Raw genomic sequence first — 23,008 nt, forward strand, 5'->3', positions numbered from 1 at the left:
ACTACAGTTAAACACTAAAAAACTCTAAGCCATCTCCGTGGAGATGTTGCCTGTACAACGGCAAAGAGAATGAATGGGGTAGGCGGAGCCTAGGAGGGATCATGTGACCAGCTTTGCTGGGCTCTTTGCCATTTCCTGTTGGGGAAGAGAATATCCCACAAGTAAGGATGACGCCGTGGACCGGACACACCTATGTTGGAGAAACATAATTTATGCTTACCTGATAAATTTATTTCTCTTGTAGTGTATCCAGTCCACGGATCATCCATTACTTGTGGGATATTCTCCTTCCCAACAGGAAGTTGCAAGAGGATCACCCACAGCAGAGCTGCTATATAGCTCCTCCCCTAACTGTCATATCCAGTCATTCGACCGAAAACAAACAGAGAAAGGAGAAACCATAGGGTGCAGTGGTGACTGTAGTTTAATTAAAATTTAGACCTGCCTTAAAAGGACAGGGCGGGCCGTGGACTGGATACACTACAAGAGAAATAAATTTATCAGGTAAGCATAAATTATGTTTTCTCTTGTTAAGTGTATCCAGTCCACGGATCATCCATTACTTGTGGGATACCAATACCAAAGCTAAAGTACACGGATGATGGGAGGGACAAGGCAGGATTAAGCGGAAGGAACCACTGCCTGAAGAACCTTTCTCCCAAACACAGCCTCCGAAGAAGCAAAAGTATGAAATTTGTAAAATTTTGAAAAAGTGTGAAGCGAAGACCAAGTCGCAGCCTTGCAAATCTGTTCAACAGAGGCCTCATTTTTGAAGGCCCAGGTGGAAACCACAGCTCTAGTAGAATGAGCTGTAATCCTTTCAGGGGGCTGCTGTCCAGCAGTCTCATAGGCTAGGCGTATTACGCTCCGAAGCCAAAAGGAAAGAGAGGTTGCCGAAGCTTTTTGACCTCTCCTCTGTCCAGAGTAAACGACAAACAGGGAAGATGTTTGACGAAAATCCTTAGTAGCTTGTAAGTAAAACTTCAAGGCACGGACTACGTCCAGATTATGTAAAAGACGTTCCTTCTTTGAAGAAGGATTAGGGCACAACGATGGAACAACAATCTCTTGATTGATATTCTTGTTAGAAACCACCTTAGGTAAAAACCCAGGTTTGGTACGCAGAACTACCTTATCTGCATGAAAAATCAGATAAGGAGAATCACATTGTAAGGCAGATAGCTCAGAGACTCTCCGAGCCGAGGAAATAGCCATCAAAAACAGAACTTTCCAAGATAAAAGTTTAATATCAATGGAATGAAGGGGTTCAAACGGAACTCCTTGAAGAACCTTAAGAACCAAGTTTAAGCTCCACGGGGGAGCAACAGGTTTAAACACAGGCTTAATTCTAACCAAAGCCTGGCAAAATGCCTGGACGTCTGGAACCTCTGCCAGACGCTTGTGCAAAAGAATAGACAGAGCAGAAATCTGTCCCTTTAAGGAACTAGCTGATAATCCTTTGTCCAAGCCCTCTTGGAGAAAAGACAATATTCTAGGAATCCTAACCTTACTCCATGAGTAATTCTTGGATTCACACCAATAAAGATATTTACTCCATATCTTGTGGTAGATTTTCCTGGTAACAGGCTTTTGTGCCTGTATTAAAGTATCAATGACTGACTCGGAGAAGCCACGCTTTGATAGAATCAAGCGTTCAATCTCCATGCAGTCAGTCTCAGAGAAATTAGATTTGGATGATTGAAAGGACCTTGTATCAGAAGGTCCTGTCTTAGAGGCAGAGTCCATGGTGGAAAGGATGACATGTCCACTAGGTCTGCATACCAAGTCCTGCGTGGCCACGCAGGTGCTATCAGAATCACCGATGCTCTCTCCTGTTTGATTTTGGCAATCAGTCGAGGGAGCAGAGGAAACGGTGGAAACACATAAGCCAGGTTGAAGAACCAAGGCGCTGCTAGAGCATCTATCAGCGTCGCTTCTGGGTCCCTGGACCTGGATCCGTAACAAGGAAGCTTGGCGTTCTGGCGAGACGCCATGAGATCCAACTATGGTTTGCCCCAACGATGAATCAACTGAGCAAACACCCCCGGATGGAGTATCCACCCCCCGGATGGAAAGTCTGACGACTTAGAAAATCCGCCTCCCAGTTCTCCACGCCTGGGATATGGATTGCTGACAGGTGGCAAGAGTGGTACTCTGCCCAGCAAATTATTTTTGAGACTTCTAACATCGCTAGGGAACTCCTGGTTCCCCCTTGATGGTTGATGTAAGCCACAGTCGTGATGTTGTCCGACTGAAATCTGATGAACCTCAGTGTTGCTAACTGAGGCCAAGCCAGAAGAGCATTGAATATCGCTCTTAACTCCAGAATATTTATTGGAAGGAGTTTCTCCTCCTGAGTCCACGATCCCTGTGCCTTCAGGGAATTCCAGACTGCACCCCAACCTAGAAGGCTGGCATCTGTTGTTACAATTGTCCAATCTGGCCTGCGAAAGGTCATACCCTTGGACAGGTGTACCCGAGACAACCACCAGAGAAGAGAATCTCTGGTCTCTTGATCCAGATTTAGCAGAGGGGACAAATCTGTGTAATCCCCATTCCACTGACTCAGCATGCATAATTGCAGCGGTCTGAGATGAAGGCGCGCAAATGGCACTATGTCCATTGCCGCTACCATTAAGCCGATTACCTCCATACACTGAGCTACCGAAAGGGCGCGGAATGGAGTGAAGAACACGGCAAGCATTTAGAAGTTTTGATAACCTGGACTCCGTCAGGTAAATTTTCATTTCTACAGAATCTATAAGAGTCCCTAAGAAGGAGACTCTTGTGAGTGGGGATAGAGAACTCTTTTCCTCGTTCACTTTCCACCCGTGCAACCTCAGAAATGCCAGAACTATCTCTGTATGAGACTTGGCAACTTGAAAGCTTGACGCCTGTATCAGGATGTCGTCTAGATACGGAGCCACCGCTATGCCTCGCGGTCTTAGAACCGCCAGAAGTGAGCCCAGAACCTTTGTAAAGATTCTCGGGGCTGTAGCCAACCCGAAGGGAAGAGCTACAAATTGGTAATGCCTGTCTAGAAAGGCAAACCTTAGAAACCGATGATGATTTTTGTGAATCGGTATGTGAAGATAGGCATCCTTTAAGTCCACTGTGGTCATGTACTGACCTTCTTGGATCATGGGTAGGATGGTCCGAATAGTTTCCATTTTGAAAGATGGAAATCTGAGGAATTTGTTTAAGATCTTTAGATCCAAAATTGGTCTGAAGGTTCCCTCTTTTTTGGGAACCACAAACAGATTCGAATAAAAACCCTGTCCTTGTTCCGTCCGCGGAACTGGATGGATCACTCCCATAACTAGGAGGTCTTGCACACAGCGTAGGAATGCCTCTTTCTTTATCTGATTTGCAGATAGCCTTGAAAGATGAAATCTCCCTTGTGGAGGGGAAGCTTTGAAGTCCAGAAGATATCCCTGAGATATGATCTCCAACGCCCAGGGATCCTGAACATCTCTTGCCCACGCCTGGGCGAAGAGAGAAAGTCTGCCCCCTACTAGATCCGTCGCCGGATAGGGGGCCGTTCCTTCATGCTGTCTTAGAGGCAGCAGCAGGCTTTCTGGCCTGCTTGCTTTTGTTCCAGGCCTGCTTAGATTGAGCAAAAGTTCCCTCTTGTTTTGAAGCGGAGGAAGTTGATGCTGCACCTGCCTTGAAATTTCGAAAGGCACGAAAATTAGACTGTTTGGCCTTTGCTTTGGCCCTGTCCTGAGGAAGGGTGTGACCCTTACCTCCAGTAATGTCAGCAATAATTTCCTTCAAACCAGGCCCGAATAAGGTCTGCCCCTTGAAAGGAATGTTGAGTAATTTAGACTTCGAAGTCACGTCAGCTGACCAGGATTTAAGCCATAGCGCCCTACGCGCTTGGATGGCGAATCCGGAATTCTTAGCCGTTAGTTTAGTCAAATGAACAATGGCATCAGAAACAAATGAGTTAGCTAGCTTAAGTGTTCTAAGCTTGTCAATAATTTCAGTCAATGGAGCTGTATGGATGGCCTCTTCCAGGGCCTCAAACCAGAATGCCGCCGCGGCCGTGACAGGCGCAATGCATGCAAGGGGCTGTAAAATAAAACCTTGTTGAATAAACATTTTCTTAAGGTAACCCTCCAATTTTTTATCCATTGGATCTGAAAAAGCACAACTGTCCTCAACCGGGATAGCAGTACGCTTTGCTAAAGTAGAAACTGCTCCCTCCACCTTAGGGACCGTCTGCCATAAGTCCCGTGTAGTGGCGTCTATTGGAAACATTTTTCTAAATATAGGAGGTGGGGAAAAAGGCACACCCGGTCTATCCCACTCCTTGCTAATAATGTCTGTAAGCCTTTTAGGTATAGGAAAAACATCAGTACACACCGGTACCGCATAGTATTTATCCAGCCTACACAATTTCTCTGGTACTGCAACTGTGTTACGGTCATTCAGAGCAGCTAATACCTCCGTCCTCATGATCTGCATATTGTGACGCAGTATCAGACATGGCCCTTACAGCATCTGCGCACTCTGTATTTCTCCTAACCCCAGAGCAATCGTGCTTGCCTCTTAATTCAGGCAACCTGGATAATACCTCTGACAGGGTATTATTCATGATTGCAGCCATGTCCTGCAAGGTAATCGCTATGGGCGTCCCTGATGTAATTGGCGCCATATTAGCGTGCATCCCCTGAGCGGGAGGCGAAGGGTCTGACACGTGGGGAGAGTTAGTCGGCATAACTTCCCCCTCGTCAGAATCTTCTGGTGATATTTCTTTTATAGTTAAAGACTGATCTTTACTGTTTAAGGTGAAATCAATACATTTAGTACACATTCTCCTATGGGGCTCCACCATGGCTTTCAAACATAATGAACAAGTATCCTCTGTTTCAGACATGTTTAAACAGACTAGCAATGAGACTAGCAAGCTTGGAAAACACTTTAAACAAGTTTACAAGCAATATAAAAAACGTTACTGCACCTTTAAGAAACACAAATTTTGTTAAAATTTGAAATAACAGTGAAAAAAGGCAGTTACACTAACGAAATTTTTACAGTGTATGTAACAAGTTAGCAGAGCATTGCACCCACTTGCAAATGGATGATTAACCCCTTAATACCCAAAACTGAATAATAAAAGACAAAAACGTTTTTTTAAACAGTCACAACAACTGCCACAGCTCTACTGTGGCTTTTTACCTCCCTCAAAAACGACTTTGAAGCCTTTTGAGCCCTCCAGAGATGTCCTGGATCATGCAGGAAGAAGCTGGATGTCTGTGTCTGTAATTTTTGCAGTGCAAAAAAAACGCTAAAATAGGCCCCTCCCACTCATATTACAACAGTGGAAAGCCTAAGGAAACTGTTTCTAGGCAAAATTCAAGCCAGCCATGTGGAAAAAAACTAGGCCCCAATAAGTTTTATCACCAAATACATATAAAAACGATTAAACATGCCAGCAAACGTTTTATATTACATTTTTATCAGAGTATGTCTCTCTATTAATAAGCCTGATACCAGTCGCTATCACTGCATTTAAGGCTTTACTTACATTAGTTCGGTATCAGCAGCATTTTCTAGCAAATTCCATCCCTAGAAAAATATTAACTGCACATACCTTATTGCAGGAAAACCTGCACACCATTGCCTCTCTGAAGTTACCTCACTCCTCAGAATATGTGAGAACAGCCATGGATCTTAGTTACTTCTGCTAAGATCATAGAAAACGCAGGCAGATTCTTCTTCTAAATACTGCCTGAGATAAACAGTACACTCCGGTACCATTTAAAAATAACAAACTTTTGATTGAAGAATAAACTAAGTATAAAACACCACACTCCTCTTACGACCTCCATCTTGGTTGAGGCTTGCAAGAGAATGACTGGATATGACAGTTAGGGGAGGAGCTATATAGCAGCTCTGCTGTGGGTGATCCTCTTGCAACTTCCTGTTGGGAAGGAGAATATCCCACAAGTAATGGATGATCCGTGGACTGGATACACTTAACAAGAGAAAGGTATTTACTGTCACTTTAAGTGTGTTAGGACAGATTCCAAATGGTCGCTTGTTTGTAATCAAAACCCAACAACTTTATTTGTAAATCATGCATTATAATTATTTATGCAAATATATGCTAATTAATATAACTGGCATTTTTCTCCCCCAAGAAAGGTGGTATCAATATTTGTGTTTCATTTCATCAGGTTTGAGCCTTGTTGGGCATTTCTGAGAAGGAATGTGAAAAATGATTATGCATTTATAATATTGTGTGTGTAAGTGTAATTTTGTCCAGCAGTTAGCACATCAATCAGTTCTACATTATCAGCATATACCCCAGCAGCATGCTAGAAATAATATTGCCATTTAATGTAAGGGGGAGAGGACTCAGATTTACATACGCAGAGGTTTTAGTTCTGCTTTTCACATTCTTTTATTCTATCTCTAATATAAAAGAGGAAATACACATGAGCTGTAACAAACCACAGGTATTGTCAGCAAAAAAGTGGACCTAAGAGGAAGTGGGAGTGCTGAGCATCACGTGGCATGTGGCAACTCACTGGTTTCTGAAAAAAATGCAACACATTGCTAAAAAAATATACTGTGGTTCACTCTGGCAGGTAGCTAAGGAGTTAAATCAGTTAGAATGTGGCTTGGATAGAAAATACTGTAAAAGTTCCCTTAAGAGATATGATCAGTTTAGTCTGACAGCTATAGAGAATCGGAAGAGCATATGCATAAAATGTACAACTTAAAAAGAAACTAAAAATCACAAGCAGGTTGATACATCTGTGATTTATTGAATGCAGTTTTACCTGCCTCACTTTACAGGCTGTAGCAAAGAAGCAAGAAACAGATTGAGAGCAAGTAGGTAAAAATACAAAAGTTCCAGGTTCACACATGCATCTCTTGAGATGAGTTAGACAAAATAAGATATCCCCACCCCCCAAGGCATTCTTTTTTTTTTCTGGAACATATACAAAATAAGCTTTTTTTTAAAAAAAAAAAAAAAAGACAAAAAAACGTAGATAAATTATTTACATCTCTTATAAATAGCATATAGATAACACTGCTTCATAGCAAATGCCCTCCACTGGGCAAGTGCATAGGGAGGGGTACAAAATGGATACATCTAATAAAGAACAAAGCAAAAATATGGGCTTTTATTAGAAAAAGACACTCAATGGCTTTATTTCTGCACAGTTAGGAGGTTTTCCCCCATTCTCTGCATCTTCTCCCAGACATCTGGGAAAAGACACTGGCCTCAAGAGCAGGGGGATTAAGAGCCTGAGTTTTGGTAAATAAGCAATTCATTTACACCCTAGGCAGTCATGTGGGATCACCAAGTTATGTCTCTGCAAAATGATCCTGTTGACAGTTCTGGGGTAAAAAAGACCCTTAATGTACCGATTCTTCTGTTTGTAGGGGGTATGGAGCTCTGGTCAGCATCCGTAGTAGACCACATTTTGATAACTAAAAGAGCAGCTGCTGTCCAGTTTTAAGCGTTATTGTGAGGAAGGTGTAATGCTGGCACATAATTTACTCCCACAGACTTCACAATACCCTCTTGTTATACATGACAGCGATGTCTCCAGGACGTCTATCTCTGCACCTGGGACTACAGAATGGCTGTGATCCATGTTTAAGGTTTCAGAATATACTGGAGCAGAAAAAAAAATGTCAGAGCCAATTATTCAAAGCCACAGTACAGGATTTTACATGAAAACATTTATGTGTCATGGAGGCATTTAAAGGTCAATACCCGCAATGGCCAAGAGAAGCGAGTGGTGGCCGTCTGGTTTATCACCTGCGGTGAGTCAGCTTTAGAAGTTATAGACTGTGAAGGAGAAGTTTCATTCCAGTTTCCCAATACATTGTCTCAGTCCAGCTGAGAGAGGTGATTGGGCATAAGATATCATGACTCCTCAGTTCTTCCACATTCCCCATGGCTCTTCTAGCACAGGAAACACTCCCTTTGTACCAAGTTCATTAGTAACATTTTAAAGGGTCTGGGAGTATCCATAGTATGAAGCTGGCATTGGGGTCAACACCATGGGATGAGTCTCTAATGCCTCTTGGTGGAGGAAACTTTCTTCTTCCTAGCAGCTAGCATTTCATAGAATGGGTCCCTGCTGATGGCAGCCCTAAATAGGATACAACAATAGACATGACGGTTAATAAACCAGCTAAACTATACAAATAGCATAGAAAGAAAACATGATGGATACACACTGCACTAATGGAAAAACAATTAAAAGAATTTTTTTAAATTTTTGTATACGTACACCCTTCTCTCAAGTAACTTACTTTATGCATTTCATCCATTCATCCATCTCTTCAGGTGTGGGTGCAGAGATGCGATACACAGTATGGTTCCCTTCCACCACACGCCCATCAGCCTCAGTCTTGCAAGCCTTTATCACCTGATCCTTGTTATCTGGGATGAACAGTTCAAAACAGTTCTAGGGGAAGAAGAAGAAGAAAAATGAGTGGGATGGAGTAAAAAGGAGGATATTAAGGAAATATAGGCAGAAGAGGCAAAATAGAGAAACAACTGATGGAAGATGAAAAATATACCAAGTACCAAACAGTTACTAACCCTCTTTGCAAGCATTTAAATAACACTGAACATTCTTACTCAAAGGGAAGTGAAACACCAATTTTTTCTTTCATGATTTGTTTCATTCTCTTGGTATCCTTGGTTGAAGGATCAGCAATGCTCTACTGGCAGCTAGCTGAATACATTGGGAAAGCTAATGACAGGAGGCATATATGTGCAGCCACCAATCAACAGCTAGCTCCCAGTAGTGCGTTGCTGCTCCTGAGACTACCTAGGTATGCTTTTCAACAAAGGATACTAAGGGAACAATACAAATAAGATAATAGAAGTAAATTAGAAAGTTGTTTAAAAACTTGCATGCTCTATTTAAATCATGAAACTTTTTTTTAATTTACTGTCTCTTTAAAATGTGCTCCCTTCTCTTCAGTCAAACACTCACCGGCTTTTTAGAATCTTCCACCTCCCTGATGCCAAGATTTTCTAAAGGTATGATCCCACGGGGTTCCTTATCCTGTAATAGAGCAAGTCAGACTTCATATACGCAGATAATGGGTGCAGTAGCCTTTTTGTTTACAGCTATGGTACCCACTTATTTCAAATAGAAAGAATCTGGGTAGCCAGTGTCACAAGCCACAGAAATAAAAGATCCTGCTTCATACAATAGAACCTTAATTCAATCTACGTAGGGTTCAAACGAAAAACAAACACTTATTTGGACCCTATGTGGATTGAGTAAAAGTCCTGTTTTATAAAACTGTGGAATTTGAGGGTTTTATGGGACTGGCAACCCCTAATTTGTGCCTGCCCTAAATAGTGTGGTGTGGTTTCCTTTTTCATTATATATATATATATATATATATATATATATATATATATATATATATATATATATATATATGTACACAGTGCTCAATGTTTTTTCGTTGTACTGGACCCCTCCAGGGATTTTAATGGATTCAATAAAATGACTTTTTATTTACCAATTTTGACCTGAGGATCGAGTTTTCTGCTTCTTCCGTATATATATATATATATATATATATATATATATATATATATATATATATATATAAATGTATATATATATAAAAATGTATATATATATATATATATATATATATACACACACACAGTATATATATATATATATATATATATATATATATATATATATATATATATATATATATATATATACTGTATATATTTCACCCACTTCTTTAGGTGCTGTCCAATCACATTGCCGGTGAGAAACATAGTGATATTGTTGGAAACTGATCAGTTACCTTATTTTTAATTAATATTGTGCTCTTTAGCACAGGTAAATCAGGTTCTATACACTTGATGTGGTGACATAACCAGGTCTGACTGTAGAAGTCCTTTCACACTTCCTTAGCGAGCCTACCTCCCCTACATGCCATCCTCTGTTCCTGTCAGCTTCACTTCACATGTACCCTATTAGTTTGCTTGACTACTGACAAAGAGTTAAAGTTACCAGGTGTCTGGTAATATAGGTTTAAAACAAATACAATACTCCAAGGCACTTAAGAAACTGGACCTGGAAGGATTTTGAACCTACTGCAACATGGCTTGCCATCCTCTGCCTGTAGTTCAGTTTTACTGGATTGAAAGCCTACCCCGGGTTCTCTAGGCCTGTGCTTCTTAAACTGGTGGTTTCTTAAAAATGTTCATAGCTCCCCACAAGATTTGATAATGTATTGTGCAGAGGGAAACAGGAGAGATCCTTGGTGAGTATGAGTATGTATGTGTGTGTATGAATGAGGGTGTGCTTATTGTGAGTGTATATGTATGTATAAGTGAATGAGTGAGTATATGAGTGAGTATATGAGTGAGTATATGTATGACCGATTGAGTGTGTATGTATGGATGGATTTTGTGTGTGTTTGTGTGTGTGTTTATGAGTTAGTGTGTTTCTGTGTTTGTGTATGAGTGAATAACTTTTTTTGTAATTATCTTAACGTGAGGTAGGCACATAACTAATTTTGTAATCTCTTCAAAATGTGCACATACATTTTAATTACTTGGCCATAAATTGCAAAGGACAATTTTTTTTGCAGGTAATCTCTTCAAAATGTTTACCTGATAAATGTATTTACTTCCGGGCATGGAGAGGTCACAAAACATTCCAATTACTTGTGGGTTATTCACTCCTGGCCAGCAGGAGGAGGCAAAGAGCACCCAGAAGAGCTGTTAAAGGGCCATGATACCCACATTTTTTCTTTCATGATTTAGAAAGATAATGCATTTTTAAACATCTTTCTAATTTACTTCTATTATCTAATTTGTTTTATTCTCTTGATATTCTTTGCTGAAAAGCATATCTAGATATGCTCAGTAGCTGCTGATTGGTTGCTGCACATAGATGCCTCTTGTGATTGGCTCACACATGTGCATTGCTTTTTCTTCAAATAAGGATATCTAAAAAATGAAGCAAAATAAATAATAGAAGTAAATTGTAATGTTGTTTAAATTTGTATATTCTATCTGAATCATGAAAGAAAGATTTTGGGTTTAGTGGCCCTTTAAATATCACTTCCCTTACCCATAACCCCCAGTCATTCGGCGGAAGGGAAACAGAAAAAGAAGATAACACAAGGTTATAGAGGTGCCAGAGGACTAGACAAAAAACCTACCATCTTAATTTGAATAAGGATGGGTCGTGGACTCTCCATGCCCCGAAAGAAATTTATCAGGTAAGCATAAATTTTGTTTTCTTTCCTATGGCATGGAGAGTCCACAAAACATTTTAACTACTAGTGGGAACCAATACCCAAGCTAGAGGACACAGACTGAATAGGGAGGAAGAACAAGACAGGCGGATTTAAACTGAAGGCATCACCGCTTGAAGAACCTTTCTCCCAAAAGAAGCCTCAGCTGAGGCAAAAGTATCAAATTTGTAGAATTTGGAAAAAGTATGAATAGAGGACCAAGTGGCCGCCTTGCAGATTTGCTCGACAGAAGCCTTATTTTTGAAAGCCCATGAAGATGAAACAGCTCTAGTGTAATGAGCCGTAATTCTCTCAGGAGGCTGCTGTCCAGCTGTCTCATAAGCTAAACGGATAACACTTCTCAACCAGAGAGAAAGAGTGGTAGAAGTGGCCTTCTGACCCCTATGCTTACCAGAGAAAACAATAAACAGGGCAGAAGTCTGCTGAAAATCTTAAGTTGCTTGAAGGTAAAATTTAAGAGCACGCACAACATCCGAGTTATGCAAAGACGTTACTTCTGGGAAGAAAGGTTAGGACAAAAAGAAGGAACAATATTGCGATCCGACACTACCTTAGGGAGAAACCCCAGCTTAGTATGAAGGACCGCCTTAGCATTAAAAATAAGGTAAGGGGGATCACACTGCAGTGCCGAGAATTCGGAAACTCTGCAAGCAGAAGAAATAGCAAGAAGAAACAATACCTTCCAAGATAGTAATTTAATACTAAAAGAATGCATCGGCTCAAACGGAGCCTGCTGCAAAACTCTAAGAACAAGGTTAAGACTCCAAGGAGGTGCAACAGATTTAAACACAGGCCTGATTCTAATCAAGGTGTGAACAAAAGACTGAACATCTGGCAGAACTGCCAGACGTTTATGCAGAAGAATAGACAGAGCAGAAATCTAACCCTTCAAAGTACTGACTGACAAACCCATCTCCAGGCCCTCCTGAAGAAAAGCCAAAATTCGGGGAACCCTTACTTCCAAGAAAAACCTTTTGAATCACACAAATGAAGGTATTTACACCATACCCTATGGTAAATTCTGCGAGTAACTAGTTTACGAGCCTGAAGCATAGTATCTATGACTTTCTCAGAGAAGCCACATCTAGCCAAAGTTAGACGTTCAATCTCCAAGACGTCAGATTCAGAGAAACCAGATTTGGATGAAAAAAGGGACCCTGAAGTAGAAGGTCCTTCCTGAACGGTAACCTCCACAGCGGAAGAGATGACATCGTCCCCAGATATGCGAACCAGATCCTGCGAGGCCATGCAGGAGCTATTAGAATCACAGAAGCTCTCCCCTGTTTGATGCGAGCAATTACTCTTGGAAGCAATGCAAACTGAGGAAACAGGTATGCTAGATTGAAGCTCCAAGAAACAACTAGAGCATCTACCAGAACGGCTTGAGGATCTCTTGACCTTGAACCGTACTTTAGAACCTTGGCTTTTTGACAAGACGCCATCAGATCCAACTCCAGAACCCCCCACCTGAGAGTTATCATTGTGAAAACCTCTGGGTGGAGAGCCCACTTCCTGGGATGAAAAGTCTGCCTGCTTAGAAAATCCGCCTCCCAGTTGTCCACCCCTGGTATGTTGATGGCAGAGAGATGGCAATTGTGAGACTCCGCCCACTGGAGAATGCTAGACATCTCCTTCATTGCCAAGGAACTTCGTGTTCCTCTCCTGGTGATTGATGTAGGCCACTGAGGTGATGTTGTCCGACTGAAATTGGATAAATCGGACCAAAGCTAGTTGAGGCCAAGCTATTAAAGCATAGAAAATTGCTCTCAACTCCAAGATGTTTATTGGAAGAGACAACTCCTCTGGAGTCCACAGACCTTGTGCCTTTAAGAAACCCCAAACTGCTCTCCAGCCTAACAGGCTGGCGTCTGTGGTCACAATCACCCAGGAAGGCCACAGAAAACATGTGCCCCAAGACAGATGGTCCTGTGAAACCCACCATGAGAGTGAGACTCTTTTTGGGGAATCCAAATTTATCTTCTGCGAGAGATCTCAGTGGTCCCCGTTCCATTGACTAAGCATGCACAGTTGCAGAGGTCTCAGATGGAACCAAGCAAAAGAAATTATGTCCATGGAGGCAACCATCAGTCCAATCACCTCCATGCATTGAGCCACGGATGGACAAATAGAAGACTGCAGAGACAGGCAAGAAACATGAAGCTTCGATTTTCTTATCTATAAACTTTAAAGTTTTATTTAAACATGAAGAGCAAAAATGTACAGGAGGAATTATCTTAGCCTCACAATAAGCATTTTTCGAAAGAATCAACTTCAGTATTAGTGTCCATAATTGGGTATCAGTTCACAATTAACAAAAAAAAAAAAATGCCAAATTAAGTTTATTTATATGAAGCAATAAAACATAAATAAGCACTGCTGAGGTCTTACCCCTCCATAAGTTGCTATCCCACTAGCACAGAAAAACGGACACACACGCTAGCAAAAAATACCTCCTTGTTACCGGAACAGCCCAAATCCACTTTCCACTGTAGATAGAAGAAAATGCAGCCTCCACACTCGCCGCGGCAAACTCCGATCTGAACAGAGAAGCCGAAAACCTGAAGTGCAGAGGAGCGGTCACGTAACCGCAATAAAAAAACAACAAAAAAACAACTTTTTTTTAAATTGTACTAAACGAAAACGGCGCGAAAACCGCAGCACAGAAAAAGTGATTGGGCCAATAAGCTGAGCTGAAAAGTGACTACAACAAGTAAGAAGTAAAACAAATACCTGTCAAACACTTCATACACTCTCCCATCTCTGAGCCCCCAATAAAAAATTATGCCTATTTTCACATAAAAGTAGTGCCCCTAAAACAGATTCAAATACTTTCCACAAGGATTTAATAGTGCCAGTACCTTCAAACCTAGAAGGGAAAGCACTTACCTGTGGATCCTGTCAGGCAGGAGCTGTTTTCTGAGGCGTGGCAGCTTTTTCCCATATCTTCCAGGGACCTATAGAAAAGAAAGAACAGAGTAACCAACTGTGGCTTTCTATAAAAGGGGTAGCAATAATGTTAAAAGTTTAAGCAAAGACTACCTTGCCGTCTTCTAACTGCAAATAGCCACCATAACTCTAATTAAAGTGATTGACATGGACACAGCATAGCCCCAATCCTTGCTTGCAGGGAAAAGTACACATTAAAAGGTTTAAAATCTTCAGACACCATCTTCGCCATCGTCCCGTGATCAAGGCAAAGAGAATGACTGGGGCTTATGGGTAAGGGAAGTGATACTTAACAGCACTGCTGGGGTGCTCTTTGTCTCCTCCTGCTGGCCAGGAGTGAGTATCCCACTAGTAATTAGAATGTTTTGTAGACTCTCAATGCCATAGGAAAGAAATGTGCACATACATTTTAATTACTTGGCCATAAATTGCAAACGACAATTTTTTTTGCACAATCGAGCTTTCTGTGTGAGAAAAACACAAACCGGAGGCACACACAAAAACTCAGAGACACACACATACAAAATATGTAAACTGCACTGCATTAATTATAAAGCTCATGCCTAGAGCAGCTCCCTGACTCAGCAGAGCATCAAATGAAAGATAAACAGTGCACTCTAAAAATAAATCAGTAAAGAAAAGGTTTAGGCGCGCAAACTTTGAAAATTCTGCTCTCTGACTGTTCCAAGTCTGTCAGTGCACAGTCCCGGGCCGCGTGCCTACCGCTTCTTATGGCCAATCACCTCTGCACTCTGCCCACCCCCAGACCCCCGCCCGCCCTCCTCTCCTACCTCTTCAGTGTGCACTTAGTGTACCGTAACCGTACCAGTCTGGTGGGCATCATACGTGGCTCCTTCACTTTAGAGACAGTGTCAGACAGTCATGCGGTCAGGTGCCAGGCATCCCCCTCACGTTTTCCCGGTTCCCGTTGAGAAAGACAGCACAGCAGCGAGTGACTCCACTGCTCCACATGTCACTGAGCAGTGAGCACAGATAGGCAGGCAGGTTTAGGCTAGCAGCGCAACTTTGTAAGCCCCTCGGCACGCCCACAACATTCATAGTGAAATTGGGCAGGGGGAGGAGCAAAGTACAAACGAGCAAAAGCAGCCAGGAAAACTATTTGTGGAATTTGCGGCGCGGGCTCAAGGGGCAAAAAAAATAAAGTGGGTCTACAACTTGCCCAGTCCCACTTATGTTCACAACTGCTGGCCCCTCTAATAAAAAAAATCTATGCAGTTCTACATTGTATTTCTTTGAATTTGACGCCACTGGGTATCATACTAAGTCACACTAAGAAGCACCCTCCGGATTGTGTTTTTCTCACACAGAAAAGGAAATTTATGCTTACCTGATAAATTGATTTCCGTGGACTCGTCGTATCTTGTAGAAGAAAAGGAAATTTATGCTTACCCGATAAATTGATTTCTTCTACGATATGACGAGTCCACGGATTTCATCCTTACTTGTGGGATATTATCCTCCTGCTAACAGGAAAAGGCAAAGAGCACCACAGCAGAGCTGTATATATAGCTCCTCCCTTCCCCTCCACCTCGAGTCATTCGACCGAAGGTTATAGGAAGAGAAAGGAAAAGCTAAAAAGGTGCAGAGGTGACTGAAGTTGTAAATAATAAAAACTATAATCTGTCTAAAATTGACAGGGAGGGCAGTGGACTCGTATCGTAGAAGAAATCAATTTATCAGGTAAGCATAAATTTCCTTTTCTTCTACAAGATACGACGAGTCCACGGATTTCATCCTGACTTGTGGGATGCAATACCAAAGTATCAAATTTGTAAAATTTGGAAAAAGTATGAAGGGACGACCAAGTCGCAGCCTTACAAATCTGTTCAACAGATGCCAAAAAGAGAGGTAGCAGTAGCTTTCTGACCCCTACGCTTTCCAGAATAAACAATGAATAAAGAAGAAGATTGACGGAAATCCTTAGTTGCCTGTAAATAGAACTTTAAGGCACGGATCATGTCCAGGTTATGTAACAGACGCTCCTTCTTAGAAGAAGGATTAGGACACAATGTAGGAACAACAATTTCCTGATTAATATTTTTATTGGAAACAACCTTAGGAAGAAAACCAGGTTTGGTACGTAAAACCACCTTATCAGAATGAAATATGAGATAAGGCGAATCACACTGTAACGCTGAAAGCTCAGAAACTCTTCGAGCAGAAGAAATAGCAACCAAAAACAGAACTTTCCAAGATAATAATTTAATCTATGGAATGCATAGGTTCAAACGGGACCCCTTGAAGAACTCGAAGAACTAAATTTAAAATCCAGGGAGGAGTAATTGTTCTAAATACAGGCTTAATTCTAGATGGAGCCTGACAAAAAGACTGAACATCTAGCACATCTGCCAAACGCTTGTGAAACAAAACTGACAAAGCCGAAATTTATCATTTTAAAGAACTTGCTGATAACCCTTTCTCCAATCCTTCTTGGAGAAAAGACAGAATCCTGGGAATCCTAACTTTACTCCACGAGTAACCCTTGGATTCACACCAATAAAGATATTTACTCCATATCTTATGAAAGATTTTTCTAGTGACAGGCTTTCTAGCCTGTATCAAAGTATTGATGACCGAATCAGAGAATCCTCGCTTAGATAAAATCAAGCGTTCAATCTCCACGCAGTCAGCTGCAGAGAAATTAGATTTGGATGTTGCATGAGAAGGTCCTGTCTCAAAGGAAGTTTCCACGGTGGCAGAGAGGACATGTCCACTAAATCCACATACCAAGTCCTGCGTGGCCACGCAGGCGCTATCAGGATTACTGAAGCTCTCTCCTGTTTGATTCGAGCAATCACGCGTGGAAGGAGAGGAAACGGTGGAAACACATAAGCTAGACTGAATGACCAAGGCACTGCCAAGGCATCTATCAGTTCGGCCTGAGGATCGCTCGACCTGGATCCGTATCTTGGAAGCTTGGCATTCTGTTGAGATGCCATCAGATCCAATTCCGGTCTGCCCCATTGAAGAATCAGTGAGGCAAACACCTCCGGGTGGAGTTCCCACTCCCGCGGATGAAAGGTCTGTCGACTTAGAATATCCGCTTCCCAGTTCTCTACTCCTGGGATGTAGATTGCCGACAGATAAAAAGAGTGGGCCTCCGCCCATCGGATTATCTTGGATACTTCTATCATCGCTAAGGAACTCCTTGTTCCCCCCTGATGATTGATATATGCCACAGTCGTGATGTTGTCCGACTGGAATCTGATGAATTTGGCCGAAGCCAACTGAGGCCATGCCTGAAGCGCACTGAATATTGCTCTCAGTTGTAGAATATTGATTGGAAGTAGAGACTCCACCTGAGTCCAAACACCCTGAGCCTTCAGGGAATTCCAGACTGCACCCCAATCCAGAAGACTGGCGTCCGTTGTCACTATCACCCACAAGGGTCTGTGGAAACATGTCCCCTGGGACAGATGATCCGGCGACAACCACCAAAGAAGAGAGTCTCTGGTATCTTGATCCAGATTTATCTGAGGAGATAAATTCGCATGGTCCCCATTCCACTCTCCGAGCATGCACAGCTGCAGTGGTCTGAGATGAAAGCGGGCAAACGGAATGATGTCCATTGCCGCTACCATTAATCCAATGACCTCCATACACTGAGCCACTGATGGCCGAGGAATGGACTGAAGTGCTTGGCAAGTATTTAGAATCTTTGTTTTTCTGACCTCCGTCAGAAATATTTTCATGTCTACCGAGTCTATCAGAGTCCCCAAGAAGGGAACCCTTGTCCGTGGAACTAGTGAACTCTTTTCTATGTTCACCTTCCAACCGTGAGTTCTCAGGAAAGACAATACTATGTCCGTGTGACATTTTGTCAAATGATAAGTTGACGCCTGAATCAGAATATCGTCCAGATAAGGCGCCACTGCTATGCCCCGTGGTCTGAGAACCGCTAGAAGAGACCCTAGAACCTTTGTGAAGATTCTGGGTGCTGTGGCCAACCCGAAGGGAAAAGCCACGAACTGATAATGTTTGTCCAGGAAGGCAAACCTTAGGAACTGATGCTGATCCTTGTGAATAGGGATATGAAGGTATGCATCCTTCAAGTCCACGGTAGTGATATATTGACCCTCCTGGATCATTGGTAAGATTGTTCGTATAGTCTCCATCTTGAATGATGGAACTCTGAGAAACTTGAGACACTTGAGATCTAAAATGGGTCTAAAAGTTCCCTCATTTTTGGGAACCACGAAAAGATTTGAGTAAAACCCCTGCCCCTGTTCCAGTTTTGGAACGGGACAGATTACTCCCATGGTAGATAGGTCTTTTACACAGCGTAAGAACGCCTCTCTTTTTATCTGGTCTACAGATAATCGTGAAAGATAAAATCTCCCTCTTGGGAGAAAATCCTTGAATTCCAGTTGATACCCGTGGGTCACGATTTCCAGTGCCCAAGGGGCCTGAATGTCTCTTGCCCAAGCCTGGGCAAAAAAAGAAAGTCTGCCCCCTACTAGATCCAGTCCCGGATCGGGGGCCGCCCCTTCATGCTGTCTTTGTAGCAGCAGCGGGCTTCTTGGATTGTTTACCTTTATTCCAAGCCTGGTTGGGTCTCCAGACTGACTTGGATTGAGCAAAGTTCCCTTCTTGCTTTGTGGAGGAAGAGGAAGCAGAGGGTCCTCCTTTAAAGTTTCAAATTAACAGACTTATCCTGAGGTAGGTCATGGCCTTTACCTCCAGTAATGTCAGAAATTATTTCCTTCAATTCAGGCCCGAATAGGGTCTTACCTTTAAAAGGAATAGCTAAAAGCTTAGATTTTGATGACAGATCAGCAGACCAAGATTTGAGCCATAATGCCTTACGCGCTAAAATGGCAAATCCTGCATTTTTCGCCACTAGTTTAGCAATTTGAAAAGCGGCATCAGTAATAAAAGAATTAGCTAGCTTGAGAGCCGTAATTCTATCCAAAATGTCATCTAAAGGAGTCTCAACCTTCAGAGACTCTTCTAGAGCCTCAAACCAAAAAGCTGCTGCAGTAGTAACTGGAACAATGCAAGCCGTAGGTTGTAAAAGAAACCCCTGATTAATAAATAATTTCTTTAGAAGACCCTCTAACTTTTTATCCATAGGGTCTTTGAAAGCACAACTGTCCTCAATAGGTATAGAATGGTGTCTGATATGGGAAACATTTTCTTAAAATTAGGAGGCGGAGAAAACGGTATACCTGGTCTATCCCATTCCTTTTTTTATAATTTCCGAAATTCTTTTAGGAACTGGAAAAACATCAGTGTAAGTAGGCACCTCTAGATATTTGTCCATCTTACACAATTTCTCTGGTGGTATCACAATAGTATCACTATCATCCAGAGTTGCTAAAACCTCCCGAAGTAACATGTGGAGGTGTTCAAGCTTAAATTTAAAGGACATCACGTCCGAATCTGTCTGAGATAACACATTTCCTGAGTCTGAAAGTTCTCCCTAAGACAGCAATTCCCTGACCCCCAACTCAGAGCACTGTGAGGGTACATTGGAAATAGCTAATAAAGCATCAGAGGATTCAATATTCACATTAGTACCTGACCTACTTCGTTTACCCTGCAACACTGGTAATTTAGATAATACCTCTGTAAGGGTAGTTGACATAACTGCAGCCATCTCCTGCAGAGTAAAAGAATTAGACGCACTAGAGGTACTTGGCGTCTCTTGTGTGGGCGTTAAAGGTTGTGACACTTGGGGAGAATTGGATGGCATATCCTGATTCTCTTCAGACTGAGAATCATCCTTAGGCACACTTTCTTCACCTAAAATATGCTTTTTACATCGTAAGGCCCTTTCAGTACAAGAGGTACACAATGTAAGAGGGGGTTCCACAATGGCTTCCAAACACATAGAGCAATGAGTTTCCTCAATGTCAGACATGTTGAACAGACTAGTAATAACCACAGTAGTCGTTAAACACTTTATTTATTGATTTAAACAATTTTTAGAAAAACGTGTACTGCGCCTTTAAGAAATAAAAAAGCGCACAATTTTTTCAAACTGCCTAAAAAACGTTAAAAACGCTATCGAATTAGGTACACATACACAGTAGTGCCAAAAATTATTGCACCCTGAGGCAAAAGGGCAAAATTAAACTCTAAACGTTCTTTATAACAAAAAATGTATTAGATTTCAAAAAACGACCCCTGCACCTCGCCACAGCTCAGCTGCGGCGCCTACCTGCCCCCAGGGAACCGCAAAAGGACTTGCTAACGATCCGGTTAACATGACATCAGTGTACACCCATCCGGAGCTAATGCCTGCTGCCTTCACAGCCAGATGGACTGCGCGTCTGAGCGCGTGAAAATAGGCCACGCCCATCATGGACGATGTTTACCTCAGACTATACAACCGCATGGGAAGCGATTCAGCCAAAAGCCATGTGGTCCCCAAACATAATCATACAAAAACAGCTTATGGAAACGTTTGTTATTTCTTTTACTAATAAAAACTCAAACCTTTAAGCTGCCTCTCCCAGTGTCTCTGTTATTGCACCTGATATATGCTGCAATATGAATAAAGCCCAGTATCACGTCAAATAATACATACAGGTTACCAGTAATATCTCTGTTTCTAGGTCTACTGCTTACCCCTTCCCTAGTAGGGAAATAAATGTCAGCCAGTTCTGATATACCAAGTCTCCTCAGAAATAAAGGACTGAACATACCTCAATGCGACTTGTAGCATTCTCCACACTGAAGATCTCTCTTATACTACCTTCAGAAGTTCTGTGGGAACCAACATGGATCTTAGTTACAGCTGCTAAGATCATCCACCTCAGGGCAGAAATCTTCTTCCATATCCCCCTGAGGAAAATAGTACACACCGGTACAATTTAAAATAAAAAACTTCTTGATTGAAGAAACTAAAAACTAACACCTCACTTTACCTCTTCCTAGTATAACACAGGCAAAGAGAATGACTGGAGGTGGAGGGGAAGGGAGGAGCTATACATACAGCTCTGCTGTGGTGCTCTTTGCCACTTCCTGTTAGCAGGAGGATAATATCCCACAAGGATGAAATCTGTGGACTCGTCGTATCTTGTAGAAGAAAGATTGATTGTGCACTAAGCATTAAAGGAGAAGAGCGGCCTCGCAAAAGGAACTATTCTGAAATTTCCTTATACAAGGGACCCATCGTATTAAAATTAAAAAACACATTAGAGGGAACATTGCGTTCACACAGTGTGTGGACATTGGTCATCGACATCCAGGGTAGAAGCCTACATGGAATGTACGTTAGTGATGAGCATTGCCCATGAAAGTTGAATTTACATATTTTTATATTATAATGGATGTTGCAAAATCTAAAAAGGGTGCCCAGGTTAAAAAAAGTTTAAGAAGCTCTGCTCTAGGCTGTTCCTGGGTACCACAATTCCTAGTATGCTGTGCAGCTGAAGAATATGTATGGAAGAAGGAGGACTGTGTCTGTGTTCTATGCCTTGGAGTGTGGCTAAAATGTAAATCACAATAGGGAACATGGTATGTCAGGAACAGATATAGGTTTCTGTCATTTCCAGTAGATTTGGCTTTGAGATTAAAAGCTCATGAAAGCAGGTGGTATATGGTCATGAATTCCAAAAGACAAAAAAGAAGAGTGTCTCTGAGTTGCAGTTCAAGAAATTCTTTGGATTACCGTTTTGTGTTTGTCTTCTCATAATCTTGTATAAACACCTACAGAGATGTCTACAGTGAAAGAGTTGGAGAAATGCCCAGCTGCTAAGAGGAGAATAATAGAGATAAAGTAGTGACTTTTTTGGTTGTACTTGGTTTAAGGTATAAAGATGAGATAGGAACTCATAGGTGATCAACAGAGGGGGTGCAATAAACATGGTGAATGGTCAATATTTACAATATATGTTGAAACAAAATGATTTGTTCTACAGCTGAAATTTGTCCAATCTTATCTAACTCTTCGCTTAAAGGGATACTAAACCCAATTTTTTTCATTCAAGATTCAGATAGAGCATGCAAACTTTCTAATTTACTCCTATTATCAATTTTATTCGTTCTCTTGGTATCTTCATTTGAAAAGCAGGAATTTAAGCTTAGGAGCTGGCCCATTTTTGGTTCAGCACCTGGGTAGCGCTTTCTGATTGGTGGCTAAATGTAGTCACCAATCAGCAAGCGCTATCCAGGGTGCTGAACAAAAAAAGAAAATTTATGCTTACCTGATAAATTTGTTTCTTTCTTTTTAGACACAATGAGTCCACGATCATCATCCTTACTTGAAGGGATATTCACCTCCTGGTCAGCAGGAGGAGGCAAAAAGCACCACGGCAGAGCTGCTATATATAGCTCCTCCCTTCCCTCCCACTCCAGTCATTCAACCGAAGTTAGGAAGAGAAAGGAAAAGCCAAGGTGCAGAGGTGTCTGAAGTTTACAAAAATTAATAACCTGTCTCAAGAAAACAGGGCGTGCCGTGGACTCATCGTGTCTAAAAAGAAACAAATTTATCAGGTAAGCATACATTTGCTTTTCTTTTTAAAGACACAATGAGTCCACAGATCATCATCCTTACTTGTGGGATACAATACCAAAGCTAGAGTACACGGATGATAAGGGAGGGACAAGATAGGGAACCTAAACGGAAGGCACCACTACTTGAAGAACCTTTCTCCCAAAAGCAGCCTCAGCCGAGGCAAAAGTATCAAATTTGTCAAATTTAGAAAAAGCGTGGAGAGGACCAAGTTGCAGCCTTGCAAATCTGTTCTACAGAAGCTTCATTTTTGAATGTCCATGAGGAAGCAACAGCCCTAGTGGAATGAGC

The 23,008-nt window shown here is 41.8% G+C and overlaps 1 protein-coding gene across 2 annotated transcripts in view; it reads right to left on the reverse strand.

Annotated features, from left to right (window-relative positions):
* Positions 1-6,759: 6,759 nt before the first annotated feature.
* Positions 6,760-23,008, reverse strand: part of CYTH1 (cytohesin 1) — a 230,908-nt gene continuing 214,659 nt past the window's right edge. For both annotated transcript variants that reach the window (XM_053706248.1, XM_053706257.1), the window contains exons 11-13: positions 8,979-9,050; positions 8,287-8,441; positions 6,760-8,123 (exon numbers count right to left, since the gene is read on the reverse strand). In XM_053706248.1, the coding sequence (XP_053562223.1) occupies positions 8,045-8,123; positions 8,287-8,441; positions 8,979-9,050 (306 nt within the window). In that variant the 3' untranslated portion in view covers positions 6,760-8,044. The remainder of the gene's footprint in view (positions 8,124-8,286; positions 8,442-8,978; positions 9,051-23,008) is intronic.

Source organism: Bombina bombina, chromosome 1, assembly GCF_027579735.1.
Source record: "Bombina bombina isolate aBomBom1 chromosome 1, aBomBom1.pri, whole genome shotgun sequence".
NCBI lineage: Eukaryota > Metazoa > Chordata > Amphibia > Anura > Bombinatoridae > Bombina > Bombina bombina.